At 39.1% G+C, this 16,982-nt stretch overlaps 1 protein-coding gene across 15 annotated transcripts in view; it reads left to right on the top strand.

The window, feature by feature from the left end:
• Positions 1-16,982, top strand: part of MAST4 (microtubule associated serine/threonine kinase family member 4) — a gene marked incomplete at its 5' end in the record, with an annotated part of 205,950 nt that overhangs the window by 19,699 nt on the left and 169,269 nt on the right. For 13 of the 15 annotated variants that reach the window (XM_083465133.1, XM_083465127.1, XM_083465134.1 and 10 more), the window contains 2 exons: positions 6,254-6,407; positions 12,861-12,982. In XM_083465133.1, coding sequence (XP_083321259.1) covers positions 6,254-6,407; positions 12,861-12,982 — 276 coding nt within the window. Of the gene's footprint in view, positions 1-6,253; positions 6,408-12,860; positions 12,983-16,982 lie in introns of those variants that run through there. The other 2 variants (XM_083465124.1, XM_083465123.1) reach the window with 2 other exon arrangements.

Here is a 16,982-nt window from a genome sequence, read left to right as displayed (position 1 = left end):
GGAAGGTAAACAGCATTTCCATGCGCTCTGGCACTTGTCACAGTGTCCCGTTGCGCCAGAAGTGGTTTAGTCCTGCTGGCTACATGACCTGCAAATCTGTCTGTTGACAAACACCAGCTCCCTCGGATGGAATGGGAAAAACTAGAGGATAAGAAAAAGTCCTAGAAGAACAGGCACACAGCCATTGTTTTCCAGCTCAAGATTTTTTACTCTGGGATTAGAAATGTGCTAGCTTGTATTTGTATTTTTATACTTTAATGTAACAGAGGAGAAAATGAGATCTAATTGAGCTTGGGTCGAAGTGCATAGACCTGAATGAACAATTAGCTTTCTGAAGCCTACATAGTATCTGATCGAATTAAGCCATTTTAGGTAGCTTTGAAATGTGTTGGTGACAGAGTAGAAATGGATTTTGTAAATGAACTAAACTGAGGTGACTTCATTAGTATTCCTGGTAAATACAATATCTCCTTCCCAAGAATACATATTCTCTTTTGTAGATTAAAGCATTTTTCACTAACCAAATGATGGTGGTGTCAACAAACCATGAATATGAATGCCTCTTTAATATGTGCTTAATTTCTTTTCCTTAAGATTGAAAGTGACTTTGAAAGCAAGCTTGCTGGTTTTACCCTGTGGCTGTGAAACTGTCACATTTTTTTGTCTTTTTAAATAAGCCAGTGTTTAAATCAATGGTGATGCATATAAAATATGTTAATAGTTGCAAAGTATTCTAAATATATTATGGCTGATTTAAAATTAGTATTTGTCTAATTATATATGTTTGGTTTATCATAAGACATTCAACAGTTTAAAAAATAATTTCTATGGAATATAAATATTAGTTACATTTTCAATATTTTTCTGAGAGCACTGAAAAATTATGCTTAACTTTTTCTGTGTTAGGGAACCTTTCTATTTTTTTTCTGGTATTTAACCAGGCTAAGGAAGAGAATTCTTAAGAAATAGAGTAGCTTTCCCAAAGGAAGTCTTCTCCCATAGGATTACGGGGTGGTATGAAAGGTATTATATGAAGGTTCCAAGACAGTGGGGGCTGGTGGGCTTTGGACCTGGTGGGACTGATAGGAGATCATGAAAGTGTGGCCATGAAAAAGGGACTCAAATGATGATCACAGGGCCCAGGTTCGTTGATATGGGGGGGGGGCGGGAAGCAGTCCTTGAAGTATTGCAGTCCTTGAGCACTTCAAATTGAGCTCAGAAGCTAATTGGCAGCGAGTGCAGTTGGGCCAGGATTGGCGTTTTTGAACCATGTTCAGAGACAGCCCCTTGTAACGTGTTGCAATAATCTTTAGAGATTGCCAGAGCATAGACAACAGAAGTTAGGTTATCTTTGTCCAGGTAGGGGTACAGCTGGGCTATCAGCCAAAGCTGATGGAAGGCACTCTGTGCCACCGAAGCCACCTGAGTCTCAAGCGACAGCAATGGATCCAGAAAGACCCTCAAGCTGTTATCAGGGTTGGCTTAGCTACAGGTCAGTACGGAAGCTCAGAGATGAGCAGTAAGGTTGATGCTTTATTTGAGGAAACAGAATACAAAACAGAGAAACCTATAGGCAAGACTGGCTCTGGTAAAGCTGTCAATCTGGGCCTTCCACTTCCCCCTAAGTCTCCTCCCCGGCCAGCTGTTGAGAGGTTGAGGAGAATTAACAGGGACACATTTCCCTTATCTCTCTCCTGACAGAAGTCATCATTCAGGGTGACCAAAGCAGTATATGTGCTGAAACTGAGACTACATCCCAGTTGAAATGGAGCTAGAAAATCAGTTTCTTCTATGAGTGCCTGGATCTGGTCTGCAACCACCCACTCAAGAACCTTGCCCAAGAAGGGGAGATTAGCAACTGTCTTTACTTAGATTTTCAAAATACAGGGAGGGTTTCTTGAGGAGTGGTTTTACCCCAGAGCCAGTCACTTCAGCATGGATGAACAGTCTGGGAGTCATCAACACTGTCTCTGACGAGACCTCTGTCAGCTCAGGAGACTGCGAAGCAGTATTAAACGGTTGTGTTATCACCCCAACTCTATTTATTATTTTCATTCCCAAGATCCTACACTTTGTTGAAGGGAAACCCCCCACCAGAATAGAAATCATATATTGAATAGATGGAAAGCTCTTTAATCTGAGTAGGCTGAAAGCAAAGAGTGAGGCTACCATAACTTCCACCACAGAGCTTCATTATGTTGATGACAACATAGTGTGTGCACACTCAGAGGATGACCTTCAAACCATCCTAAATATCTTTGCAGAAGTTTACAAAAAGTTTGGCCTATCACCCAAAATCCAAAAAACCAAAGTGGTACACCAACAAGCACAAAACAACCTCTCTGCAGCACCACAAATACCTGGGCAGTTATCTTTCCACAAGGGCTGACATTGATGCCAAAATCCAGCATTGCCTGAGCTCTATGAGTGCAGCTTTCTCCTGATTGAAGTGCAGAGTATTTGAGGACTGAGACATTCGCAGGGAAACCAAAATGCTTGTTTACAAAGCTATTGTACTACCAACCTTACTATATGATTGTGAAACATGGACCACGTATAAACTTCATCTCCAGCTCCTTGAAAGATTCCATCAACGGTGTCTCTGAAAATTTTTACACATCACTCGGGAAGATAGGCAAACTTACGCCATTGTACTGGAAGAAGCAAAGATCACCAGTGTCGAAGCAATGCTTTTTCAACAACAACTTCGTTGGACTGGTCATGTGGTTCTGATGCCTAATTATTGTCTTCCAAAGCAGTACCTCGAGTTACAAACGCTTCAGATTACAAACTCCGCTAACCTGGAAGAGTTACCTTGAGTTGAGAACTTTGCCCCAAGATGAGAATGGAAATCATGTGCCGGCGGTGCAGTGGCAGCAAGAGGCCCTATTAGCAAAAGCACGCCTCTAGTTAAGAACAGGTTAAGAACAGACCTCCGGAACAAATTAAGTTTGTAGCTAGAGGTACCACTGTACTCTATTCCGAACTTAAAAATGGAAAGCGCAAAAGAGGTCAACAAAAGAGGTTTAAAAACTCTCTTCAGGGAAGTCTGTTACTATAAGAGAACAAGGGAGATGCTCAAGATGAGTTCCGGCACCCTTTTTTTCTAGAAAAATAGCGCTGCTATGTTGATGGAAACAGACTGATTTCATGGAGAAATAGATGGTATAAGAGGAAAATTAAATAGATTTTTGTTTTATTACAAATATTCAAAATAGCCAATGCAAATTCTTCTCCCTGAGGGTGTAGTCTTTATTTTGTGTGTCTTTTAAATACACTTGGTGTTAGTTTAAGGTACAGTAAGTTTTGAGACACACAGAATTGTTTCTATTTTGTTAATTATGTAGTGCCATCTGGTGGCTTTTCCATCTCTTGCTGCAATATAGTTAAAATGGAGCTTAAAACAGAATATGAAAATTCAGTGGTGTGTTTTCATGATGTTATTCCTCCCGGCTTAATATGTTTGTCTGTACATAATGTAAACACGTTTTTATACTTTGCTGGATGGAGACCAGTTCATTCTAATTTCATCTATAGGTGGTTATGCATATATTGCAAGAGTTTATGTCATGAGATTCATAAATACAGTGGTACCTTGGTTTAAGAACAGTCCTGTTTACAAACAATTCGGTTTACAAACTCTGCAAAACCAGAAGTAGCATCCTGGTTTGCGAACTTTACCTTGGTCTAAGAATGGAAGCGGAACGGTGGAAGGGCACCGATGGCGGGAGGTCTCATTAACTAATGAGGAAAAGCACGCCTTGGTTTAAGAATGGTTTCGGTTTAAGGACGGACTTCCAGAACGGATTAAGTTTGTAAACCAAGGTACCACTGTACTACAGAATACACAGAGGAAATCCCTGTGTGTACCTTTTTCAGGTAGAATTGAAAGTTCCATTTTGTTGAGCTTAATTGGGCGAGCTTTCTGTATCCACAAGTAATGTGGTTAATATTTTAGGCTGCAGCAATAGGCCCCAAATATATGTAAAACCTATTGGTAGCATTCTATCTGATAGCTCTATAGGCAGTCAAGCCCAACACAGAAGTTAGAAGAAAAGCAGCAAGCTGGAGAGAGGAAACAATGTTTGATTTCTCTCTGACTCCAATGTTGTGGCAAGGACCTCTTGGGGTGTTGATACTGAGGCTCAGGTTGTATATATGTGTAAATAAACCATATATTACAAAGACACAACAGTCTCCACTGTAAAAGTAAAGGTAAAGGTACCCCTGCTCGTGCGGGCCAGTTGTATCCGATTCTAGGGTTGTGCACCCATCTCACTTAAGAGGCTGGGGGCCAGCGCTGTCCGGAGACACTTCCGGGTCACGTGGCCAGCATGACAAAGCTGCTCTGGCGAGCCAGCACCAGCGCAGCACACGGAAACGCCGTTTACCTTCCCACTATAAAGCGGTCCCTATTTATCTACTTGCACTTAGGGGTGTTTTCGAACTGCTAGGTGGGCAGGAGCTGGGACCAAAAGACGGGAGCTCACCCCACCGCGGGGATTCGAACCGCCGACCATACGATCGGCAAGTCATAGGCACTGAGGTTTTACCCACAGCGCCATCTGCGTCCCATAAATAAACCATATATTACAAAGACACAACAGGCTCCACTGTACCTCATTCCAAAAGCAAACACGAACTCTGGGTACGTGCTTGGAACTCCTGGAATCTTGCACCACTTGGAGAGTGGGGTGGTGTGCAACAATAGTAAAGCTTAAAGAGTTGTATGAAAAGAAGTTTCCCATACCATTTTCTCCCCCTTAGTGAAGGAAACAACATATAGTCAGATAACATATGGCCCTATGCATGTTTACTTTGTAAGCTTTGTTAAGTTTGATGCACAGGATTGTACTCTGAACGTTAATTGCTAACATTCCAGGCGACTTCACACTTGACAATGACTTGGTCCAGGGACAAGAAATGTTACACAAAAGATAAGGTCATGTAGCCTAACTAGTTGCAATTTGGTGTGATCACCTTTTACATCATAAAACAAACCAGGAGACGTCTGGTGGAAAAATACTCCACTGAGAAAAAGTAGGCTTATACTGAGGATGTTCAATGGATTTTAGTTTTAAAAAATAAAAATAAAATATCTACATTCTCATACTATATATTTGTTGCAAATTGGGTGCTCTAAGGCAGCAGACACCGCCTGTTAGGAATCTTTTTTTACTCTGCCTGAGGCTAGCAGGCAAGTACTTGCTTGCAAACCTGCCTTGGTATTGTTTTTATCCTTTATGAATAATAATTATTACATCTCTCCCTCTATCGACTCCTCTCTCTCTCTCTCTCTCTCTCTCTCTCTCTCTCTCCCTCTCCCTCTCCCTCTCCCTCTCCCATTCAAAGTTCCAATTCCCATGTAGAGAAGCCTGCTGCAGCAAAGGACCAATGAGACTTTATTGCATGGTCACCTGTATTTTGAACTTTTCTGCTTTTATAGCTACCAGTTAAAATTCCATGAACAAGGCTTAAGTATAGCCAGTCTATGCTTTCATCCTGAAATAACAACAGTACTGTACTAATTGTATGTTCAGAACAGTTTTTGATTATCATTGGCAAATAATAATGAGAAACATTTGGAAAACATAAAACTGCCAATGTACTGGTACCCAGATTCGTGACAGAGGTAGCTCAAACAAAAGCTGACAGACAATATTTTTTAAATAATTGAAAGTGGTGTGAGAGTTGCATCTCTCCACATTACACAGCCATTTATTTTGTCATCTCAATTCAAATAGGTTTTGTAGGTTTTTGATATGATGTAAACTTGCTATATTTAATTGTATTTTATCTTGCCCTTTCCAAGTGCAAAAATGAGATGTGAACAATGACCAGATAGTCCTCCTTCAAATTGCTTTCAATTTCATGTGTAAGTGTGTGTGTGTGTGTGTGTGCGTATGGGGAACATATCGCCTGTGGGCAGATGAAGGTTTGCTAGCATTCCATCTCTCTCCTTGTTTAAATAGCTTAAGGCAATGTGGTGTTCTCTGAAGCTAGCAAGCATTCTTTTTTTTACACATACAAATGGCCTATCTTTTACAACTACCATTTTATGCTTCCTCAGTGCATGCACAATCGTGCACGTGCACATTGCCACAACCCGGAAGTGGCCGGAGTGAGCTTATACACATTCCACCAACATGTGTGGAAGCCACGAACATAATCCTCATGTAAATGGAGGTTGCCTGTATTTCAAGTTGAGAATGGATTTTAACTCCAGCATCTTTGCTTTTTTTTTTTTTTACAGCTTGATAGTATATTGTCACCTCCATCTATGCCATTTCGGAAATCCAGCAACCCTGAAGTTTCTTCTGGCCCCAGCAAGCCACTGAAATTTAAAAGGCAACTCAGTGAAGATGGGAGACCATTTAGAAGAGGAAGTCTTGGAGGAGCTCTGACTGGTAAGAAAAATGGCATGTCCATATAGCCAAGGATGGATATATTCCCATACATAGTATATAAAAAAAAGCTCTGCTATAGAAAACACGCCTGATCTTAAAAAATTATATGAACAGACACCGGTCAAGCTCAGAGTTTTGTGTACTGATTATAGACAGATGACTTAGAGGGGATAACAGAGACAGATATCTCCATGAGTCATTTTAATGAATCTCCACGATACTGTCTCTGTAAAGTAAGATTAGCAATTACTCCTGCTCCCCACCAAAACCCATTGTACTGGTTATTGCAGCCCATTATTTAGTGAAGCCTGCATTTCTTTCTGGGTAACTTCCTGAGACCGTATGTCAGTGGTGGGTGGGACTGGAGACAAAAGTCAGCAGAGCAACAAATGTAAATTTTGCCTTTGATCAGAAGGTTGGTTTCTACACACAACTCTCTACCCCTCCCTCCCATCCAAGCAAGCAAGCAAGCAAGCAAGCAAGCAAGCAAGCAAGCAGGGAATCATTATAAGAAATCAGTGACATACCCCAGCCAGGCACAATTACTCAAGGAAAGTGCAGAGCAGGGCCAGTGAGGGGGGTGATGTGGCAAGAGTCCCAGGGGCCAGGTAGACTGTGTGGAAGGGCACATTTGGCCCCTGTCACTGATTTATACACTAGCTTCTTAGTCATAGGCGAGAAGGAATTGTATGCAGGCAAGTGAGCAGGCTGGTAGAAGAATGGCAGAACACTTCGTGTGTCATATGTACCTAGTATAGAACTGCAGCTGGCTCTTGCAAAATGATGAAGCCCTGTCCTTTTTCTGCCAGCCCCAGCAGGCTAGTAAAAAGAAAAAAGCATGTTAGTAACTTTTGTGGCCTTACATGCAAGGCTAATTTACTACCATGGTAGCTTTTGGGTTGCTCTTTTTTTTACTTACATAAAGTAGAAGTTACTCAATGGACCTTTAATTCCACTAAGAATGTACTGCTGTGACTCCTGGGGGGTGGGTGTGTCTCAGGAATCAGAACTCCATTTCCAGTGTCAGATGCCTATAGAAGATACATGCTGGAGTGAGCTATGCTGTGCCACTCAGAAACCAAGCAGTGGAATCTTAAAATGTCCTGCAGAAAATGTCAACATGCCCAGCAGAAGTGACAGCTATCTATTTGGAGAATGATGCGTATAATGTGATTTTGTGTGTGTTATAAACACCTTTTTGTTGTTGTTAGAGTAAAACTCTAGTTTCCCATGGATAACATGTTCATTTTTGCAAATTCTTTACAGTGGAAATTATCAGTTACTACAACCAGACAACTTGATCCTTCTGTACTCCACCTTTAGTTATTTCCCCTCAACTTTGCCAGTTGGAGACTTGTCCATTTTCCAATAAGTCTGTTGATGGTGGAGAAGGAAGAATTCTGCAGTCAAATTAACTATATACTTTTTCACTAGATTCTCCCTGCCACTTTCACATTCTTAGCTACTTGCCTTTCTGGAAGCTGCTATAGATCTCAAGAGAGAAGCTTGTCAATCATGTCACTTCATAAAATTATTCATGAATTCTAAATTTAAGTGTATTAGGAGACTGTCGACAATTTTTAATGTACAGCGTGGGTAGCCATTTTGCTGTTAGTTTCTGAATTACCACCATATATTTTAATAACAAATTCTCTATTTAAATTAAATATATCAACAGCAATTTATATGTTCAAACTAATTGGTTATAATTCACTGCCGAACTGAGTCAAGGCTCTTGTTTTCCCTTTATTAAAATATTAAATGCAGAAAACAAAGCTGCGTGATTTATTCCTGTCATGGAGCAGGAAAACTGGTTAACTGCAAAGCTCCTTTGCTGCAGTGAATGGGTTTCATGAGCTGAAGTAACATCAAAGGGCTTTATACAATCACTTGGGCTCGGGCTTAAATTGTCAGAATTGAGAATGCTCCACAGGCTTAGTAGGCTATGCTGAAAGTGGAATTCAAGATAGAAAATAATGGCTTTCTAAATGGGCTGGAGGTGAAGAGTGCTGTGTCTAACTAGGTTCAAAGTGAACTAAAATGTGTGACTTTATTTCCTTTCTATTACTTATTACAGAGCAGTATTGCATTGTAGTAACTTAAATGTTTTTGTTCATTATGCTAAGAAGTTTTAGGATGCTGAAATTGACTTTACCTTATTTATATATAATAAATAAAAATAAAGGTGAAATGCCTTTAATTTGGTTACTATGCTGTGTAGCAATTTCAGGCAGTTATTTCAGGCAATAAAATGCAGTCTAACTAATTCTATGCCGTTTAAGTCAGTGGCTCAGTTTGTATGTAATGCTAAGCCAAACCATGGCTAAGTGTGAGTGAACGTTTATATGAATGCATAGAGCAAACATTGTGGCTGCTTCGCGTCTCCCTTCATCCTGTGCTATCCTGAGCTAAGCCGTGGTTTGGTTTAGCGTTGTGTCTGAATCCGGGTTTTTGGTTTGTCTAGCCAAGAACAAACCATGAAAATACAAAACTGAGTGGTACAGAGCGAGTGATGGGGAATACCACTCCCTGACCTCCAGCTGATCCCCAGATAGCACTGGAATCCAGTATAATTAACTTTAACATTAGCTTTAGGATGGATAAATGAAAGTAGCTTTTTACACAACACATATTTAAATTATGATGTTTGCTGCAAATAAGATATTATTTGATGACTCTAAAGAAGAATTGAACAATTAGCTGTGATAGCAGAATAATGTAACAGCCGTGTTCAGAGGCAGATGCTGAATCTCATGTACTGAGAACAAGCATTCAATGCCTGTTGTGTTCATGCCCTGCTTGCAGGCTTCTGACTGGGTAGTGTGTGTTGACAGCAGGATCCTGGACCAGATAGATCCTTGGAGTGATGCAGCAGAAGAACTATTCCTGTGTTCTTGTGATGTTGGGGCAGAGTGTTATTTTCCCCAATGCTTCTTGTTTTAACTGAAATTTGTGAAAGTTGCTTTGGTGTTTGTGTAACTCAGAGGTGGGGAACCTGTGGTTCTCTAGATGTTGCTGAGCTACAGCTCCCTTCTTCCTAGCCATTGGCTGTGCTTGCTGGGCCTGATGGGAGTTCTAGTACAGCAACATCTGGGGGCTAAAGATTCCCCAGCTTGCATTTAATTTAAGGCAGTTTCAGTACATGTGCTCTAAAATGGAAGAATAAATGCATGAAACTTGAAAAACTTTTGTTTAAGAAACAGGCCGCTTTGTCCAAAGTAGCATTCTTCTGCCACTCTCTAAGCCATTTCTGAAGAGTTTTCATTGATGGACGTTTATGACATTAATTGTGGCTTAAGGTTCAGCTGAAACTCATTTCTTCCTTTATTACAGATCATAGTGAAATAGCAGTAGTCATTCTGAAAGAGCAAAGAATTAAAATAACACTAATTGTAAATGTTAACTGGGCAATTATTCCAAACTATTGAGGATATTTTAGCACCTCAATAATATGAGCTAGATAGGTTTTATTACTGTGTGGAGGAAGGGGCATGAAAGTGCTGAATTTTGTTAATGGGGGTTCTGTACAATGCAGTGGCCAAGGACAACACAATTAAGTCATCTGTACTTCTAGCTTTGATTGAATTATATCAGCTTTAATGGACAGATTGGGGGGAAATGTTTTATCTCTCTTTTAAATCTGGCAGGGAAAGAAGCATTGTCCGTTAATTTTAACCATATGCAGCTAAGTAATACACTTGACAGATGCTAATTTCCTTAAGTTGTAAGCAGCAAATGATGCATGAATTAAACAGCAACATGCTTTTTAAATGCCTGCTGGTATTCCTCCCAAACTGGATTTAAATAAAGTTTCTTGATGTAACTACAAGAAACCAAGATAACAATAATGAAGGGTTTCATAACAATGGTTTTAAAATTAATCAATTGTTTTATTTTTCTATTAAGTCTAACGGGGATGGTTGCATTAATTCTGCATACATTATTGTAAAAACAAACACTAACATTTACATATTTCTTTTTTCACCCTGCTGGCGCTGCAGCAGTTTGTACTAATAAAAGTGATGTCTTAGAGTCTTAGTTGCTAGGGTCTCTGGTGATCAGATTGAGAAGGGATTTATCCTCTTACTGCTCCTACCCTTCAAGTTAAATACAGTCGTTTGAAGAAATCATTGTTTGATGCAGATTATCTTAACATTTACTTCCTGCATTGCTGAACTTAAATACATAGCATGATACAGTCAAAGTTAAGTATTTCTAAGACTCATATCAATGGGAGAATTACTGTGCTTTCCTAGGCATGTCTACTCAGAGGTCAGTAGGACTTAATCCAGGTAATGGTGCATAGGATTGTAACCTTAAGCTTTTACTCTTTTTAAAAAATAATAAAAATAATAAATCAGTAATTAAATTAATGGGCCTTTAGTTCTGTTTAGATAGTGTCTAGATTCTGTGCTATTGTGATAATAGTTCTTTTTAAAGCCATTTCCATGTCTCTGGAAAGAAAGGGGGATAATTCCCATTAGGATTCAGCAGCCAAGCATGTCTTTATGTCACAAGAACAGTTCAGTTTTAATGTTATTTTTGAAAATGTGGTGATTTACCTAGAATATACATTTTTTCTTACAGACTTCTAGCCAACTGCCCTAATATCACATATGTGTTCATAAACATATAGGCATATGTATGCATCAGGCAATCTTTTTGTTTACTTAAAAACAGCTGCTCTATATATTTCTTTAAGTCAATCAGTTTACTTATACAGTGGTGCCCTGCAAGACGAATGCCTCGCAAGACAAAAAACTCGCTAGACGAAAGGTTTTTTCATTTGCGATTTGCCTCGCAAGACGAATTCCCCTATGGGCTTGCTTCGCAAGACGAAAACGTCTTGCGACTTTGTTAAACCGTTTAAACCGTGCTTCGCAAGAAGAAAAATTCGCTAGACGGCAAAAATTGCGGAACGAATTAATTTCGTCTTGCGGGGCACCACTGTATAATGCATTCTCCACGAATAGTTGGTGGTTCACAGAAAATAAGTCTACAATAATAATACACAGGTATAATACTTATTAAATGTGAGGATTTATGAGCTGACAAGCTAGCTGAGATAAAGCTCCAGGCATTCAGCCATCTCTGTATAAAGGATTTATTGCAAAACTTCAAACAGTTACAAGAGTTTCAAAAAGCACATCGATCTCTTAGGAGTCAGATGAGTCATCTGGCGTCTTTTTGTGACGTCTCCAGCAGACCCATCTCCTTAGTTCACGCCTCCTCTTACCTCTGCTCTGTGAGTGGCTGGGTCCTGGCATCGGCTCCTTCCTCCCAGCTTCCTCCTCTGACGTGGAAGAGAAACTACTGATTACCGACTTGGGCTCTCTATACTTGTCTCCCTCCCCCCTCAGCTCTTTTGCAGCCTCCAATTTCCTGACATTAAAGTTATAACATGACTGCAGAAATTAACAATTCACTTAAAATATATCAAAGTGAGCATAAAACTTACCAGCAGATCAGTTAGCAATATTCAATACATTCACATCCCAAGGTAGTCCAAATCTGATGGTGTTACCATAAATACATTAATAAAGAAACATGTTGTAATAATAATAGATCTCTAAGTGATTTACAGTAGATTAAAACAGAAGAGCAACCCCTCTTTTGTATGTAGACCCAACAGGATCAGTGTTTACTTTTGAAGGCTCCGAGGGCTAGAAGATGAAGTAAAGTAAGTAGAACCCCCCCCCCAATGGTCAATATTGAGTCTTTCGCCTCTCACAGCACTTCTCCGGAAACAGCTTCTTGATGAAGGTTCCTTGTGCCAGAGTCTGGGGACTCAGCTACATTAGTCAAAAAAACATGTTTTGAATTTGTTATAAACATGCAACATCAGATGGCGCCAGAGAGCAAAAGCGATTTTTACATCGCTCCAGCCCCCTTTTGTTATAACGATTTAATTTCTGACTTATTTATGGTGGGGGGTTTTCCTGTGTGTATATCTACCCTGGGTAAGAAATGTACTAGATAGGTCCCAAATGAGTAAAGCAAGTCTTTTTTTTCTAAAAAGGCAAGAAACAGGAGAAAGGAAGTAAGTAGAGAGAAAGAACACCCAAGGGATCAAAATTAATTCTTAGTGCAAGTTAAAAAAAGAGAAGGCATTAGGAACAATGGGTCAAATTATAAATAAACTAAAAAATCCTCCTATTCACAAGTCTCTCATTTCTTCTTTTGTTCATCAGTTACTTAATTCTCAGAATGGGATAAGTTTGTATTTATATTTGTATTTGCACAGTAAGATTTATTACCTGGAGTATGTGCATATATCTAAGGCTAGCTGAGTATCTATTTCAGAAGCTTATGAAGAGCATTCGAGGTTTAAATCTTGCTAAGTCAGACCAAATTTGTCCATTTACAGTGAGTTGCATGGACTAATATTGCAGACCATTAACTGTGCAAGAGGCTGTGTACTGACAACTTTTTTTCCACCGAAACTTTCGACAGGTAGGTACTTGCTGCCAAATGCTGTTACACAACAGTCATGGCAAACTGGAGAAACTTCCAATCTTGTCCGAATGCGCAGTCAAGCTCTTGGGCAGTCAGCACCTTCTCTGACAGCTAGCTTGGTGAGTTATATTTTCAAATATTTGTTTATTCAAGAAACTAATGTTTATGTAACATTGCTGCAAGGAGTTTATTTGCACTACAGTCAAATAATCCAAAATTGTTTTCAAAAGATACAGTAATTCAGGGCCTTTCACATAACTGTTGTCGGTTACTGTATATAATAGTACTAAACATGTACAGTTTATCTGAATTATGTTTACTGAGGGAGCTGTAATTTTGAATTGCCTTACTTGCTTTCCTATAAAACCTCAGCTGGGAGCACATTTTAGTATAGTTTTTCCATTTAAGTAGTCTATTTAAGAAAAAGAAGCAGTCACATTTTTTTAATAATACACTAGTTTCAAATACTGGGGTGTGTTTGTTTTTTAAAAAAGACATTCTATTATTTTGTTCTATTATGTGCATGCAAGTAGCTTACTAAAGGAATGTGTATATTGGTGTGTGTATTTGAAGCTCATCACGATAACGAGTAAAACATAGATTGGCATACTGTGTAGGACTTTTTAAATTGGGTGATGGAGCTTCAGGTTGCAGCTGGTACTAAATCTCTAAGTTAGAGGAATGTTAGCAATAGAATCAACTTTTGCACCACCACTATTTTATAGGGGGAGGGGGATATGTTTTTGAAAGTCATCTTGCAGGTCAATGGAACGGTAAGGCTGTCCTCAAAAAGTATTCAGTCTTGGTGTGGCCCTGAAGACTATTTTAATCTTAGTGTTAATTTTTTCACCCCACCTCTCCAAAACCAAAGGAGAAGCTTGGGCCTGACACTTCATTATAGATAACAAGAAAGTACTAAGTACTTGTGCTTATTTCAAAATATATATTTAAACTGATAGATATATTTAGTTATGAAAGGATGGAGATGGAATAGTTACTCAATGGAATCAGATTTGGAGACAGGTAGATAAAATCTCATCCAGTCTGCCAGTTGGGGATGCACAATATAACTTATTACTTAGGTGGTATCTAACACCTGCAAGGTTAAATGAAATCCACCCAGTTAATGGCTCTGAATGTTGGGAATGTTTTGTGGGAAATGTCCATTTATAACATAATGTGATGGAAATGCCCAATTGTCACAAATTATTGGTGGCAAATAACTCAAAATATCTCAGATATAATAGAGCATATATTGAGACCTAGCCCCATGTAGATGGGGATAATGTAACTATAAATCTGAAATCACTTGTCAGTATTGCCAAAATCGTATGGGCAAGAAAATGGAAATGCCAGCAGGCCCCAACAGAGTGGGGATGGCTGATGAAATGTACAGAATTGCCTATAATGGACAAGCTGACAGAGCTAGTCATAATAATAATAATAATAATAATAATAATAATAATAATAATAATAATAATATAAGGAAGGTAGGCAGGCTAAGAATGCTGACTTTGCTGAAAGATAGAACTGTTTTGTTGAGTTCAGGAATGTGCACTATAAATGTAGGATTGAAAATATTTTAGCGTATGTAATTATGTATGAGAAAACATGGGGATAGTGAGCTTTATGTGTAAAACATCGCATTAAAAAACTTCATACACTTAGAACTATAGCATCAAGTAGTATCTGAAGCAAAACATTGCAATGTGGAGTGTTCAGTCAAGTAACAAATAAGAAAATAAAACAGCCAGGTTGGACCACACCAAAGACCTTTCTAGTCTAGCGCTCTATTCCCACAGTGACTACAGGAAAACCGCAAAAAGACATGAACATAACATTTCTTTCTACACTCAAATTCTAGTCCCTTCACACATGTACAGAGTGTTTCAGTATGAAAGGTATGGAAATGAAACATATAGCAATATTTTTGTCCATTTTCATGGTACAGAGTCTGAGGTAGTAGAGAATGAGTTTATAAAGTCTACACACTTATAAAGAAGTACCATAGATTCTAATTTCAATTTTTAGATGTGACTTCTCTTGAAACATAGAATTGTGGTTGTTCTATTAAATAATGGCTTTTCATGTAATGATGGTATGCAGCATTGGAAGTTATCTAAATTAACATACCCTTCAATTTTTCTGCATTACATTTTAACGCTGATACTTGACCAGTGATGTGCTGTTTTGCTTCACTCAGTCAGCATTTGTCTAAATAAATGCTGCTTATTTGACCTTATTACATATTTGCTGTTGGAAAAGAGCAGAACATTCATTTCTGAAATATTCCTCTCTTGCTTTGTAGAAGAATTCCTCTGTACTCTGTTATTTCCACAGCTGAAAATAACTGTATGGAAAGGAATGGCCTTTCTTCCTGGGGAGTTTGCTGTATTTGTTTAGGAGAGAACAAATAACAAACACTTAATTGAAAATGATAACTCCTACTAAATTGTCATATGCCATTTGTAAAAATGGTTTCAGATATAATTATGTTAATTAGATTATAACTTCGTATTTGTATGTATTTCAGGAGTACTTCAGTACTATTTTATGCTTTACTTCCTCAAATAAAATGGGTCAATTACCTACCTGAGAGGTTATAAAATACCTTATGTACATAATGCAAGAATAAACAAGTGCGCCTTCAGAAGCATTAATTGGAAATATATTTGAATGTCAAATATAGTGCTGGCTTGCTTTTTAGCAGTAATGTTGAAATCACTGTTCTGTTAAAATGGGTTGTTTAAGAGTATTGAAGTGGGTCAAAGAGCTTCCTGATAACTGAGCAACACTAATTGAGAAGGCTGGCCCACCCATGAGGCAGATTACTGGATGGCTCTTAGATCCCCCCTCCATCTTCCCCAGGACTAGAGAAGCAGGGGATATGGCAAGCCAGGTAAAAGCTTTAAAGCCACTGTCTAATGTGGCTGACTAATGGGATGTCAGGGACCAACTGGACACTGAGGAGAGTTGGCTGAAAGCTGATCTCCCAGGTAGCAAGCAGGACAACTCTACTTCTTTGTGCAAGACAGAAAAGGCTCAGGACAAGGGAGAGGTCATGGACAGGCAACCGGAAATTCACAGGCAAGCAATGGAGATACTTCACGGAATGCTCTTCCTGCTCACTGCCTCAGTTGCACATTTTTTGATCCATACCCCAGAGAGACTGCTCTGCTTCTCCACTCTTCTCCCTAAAATAAGATTTTCTGAGCCCACAAAAGAGCATTAAAAAGAATGAACAAATCATGGCTATGCCCAAGTTAAATGCCTTGCCATAAAGGTTTTCATGGGAGGGAGGGGTGCAACCCCCCGATAGCTCTTTTTCCTCCCATCACTGGCAGAAGCTGTTGTGTCCGTCACGTATGTATGGCCAGAGTTAAAAACTGACCTGTATCAGGCTTTAAAGTTATTACTCTGGCCTTTTTCCATATTCTATTTTGTGAGCACCTCTGTGTTCTTGGGATGTGGCAGGCAAAATAACTGAATGTATACCTGCTGTTCTCAGAGTCACTGTGAGCTTATGTATGCTTATTCATGTGTTTCATATAAAGCAGAATGGAAGGGTGTAAATTTTATAAATAAATAGGTGCAAATGTGCGCCCTTCCCTCGAAGCATATCCTGTTCTATCCCTCCTAGCAAGGAAGGGCACAGACTTTGCAAAGTCCTTTAATACTGGAGTCAGATGCAAAATTTCATTAGAAGGTTAGCTCTTCTGGTTAAAGTTCATGCTGATTTGGTCTGGTAGAAGCTTTCTGACTCAGTTTTTTATATTTTATTTCACAAGGAGTAGTGCCAGTTGTGGCACAGTCTTGGGGAAAGACTGTTGCTTTTCTTGTCTGTTAATATCTAGAGTCCCCATGACCTCAAGAGGGCTTTAAAAGCATACATCTTCAAACTATCTAAAAATAGTATATTCTTCCCAAAAGCAACCTTCGGGGTCATGCTCCTGCCTGGCAGGCGAGCAAGCAAGAAATAAAGGCAAGTAATAAATAAAAGAATTTTGGGGGGGATTTTCTTTGCTTTCTGCCACTTGAGGGGGAAGAAGACAAAGAACTATTGGAAGGATTAAACAACCATATTAAAATGTGGTATAAGAAATGTAAAGTAATACTGGA

Source organism: Podarcis liolepis, assembly GCF_965112155.1.
Source record: "Podarcis liolepis genome assembly, chromosome: 11".
Taxonomy (NCBI): Eukaryota; Metazoa; Chordata; class Lepidosauria; order Squamata; family Lacertidae; genus Podarcis; species Podarcis liolepis.
Note: the sequence above shows the minus strand (reverse complement) of the source record. Positions and strands in the feature narration are given on the sequence as shown.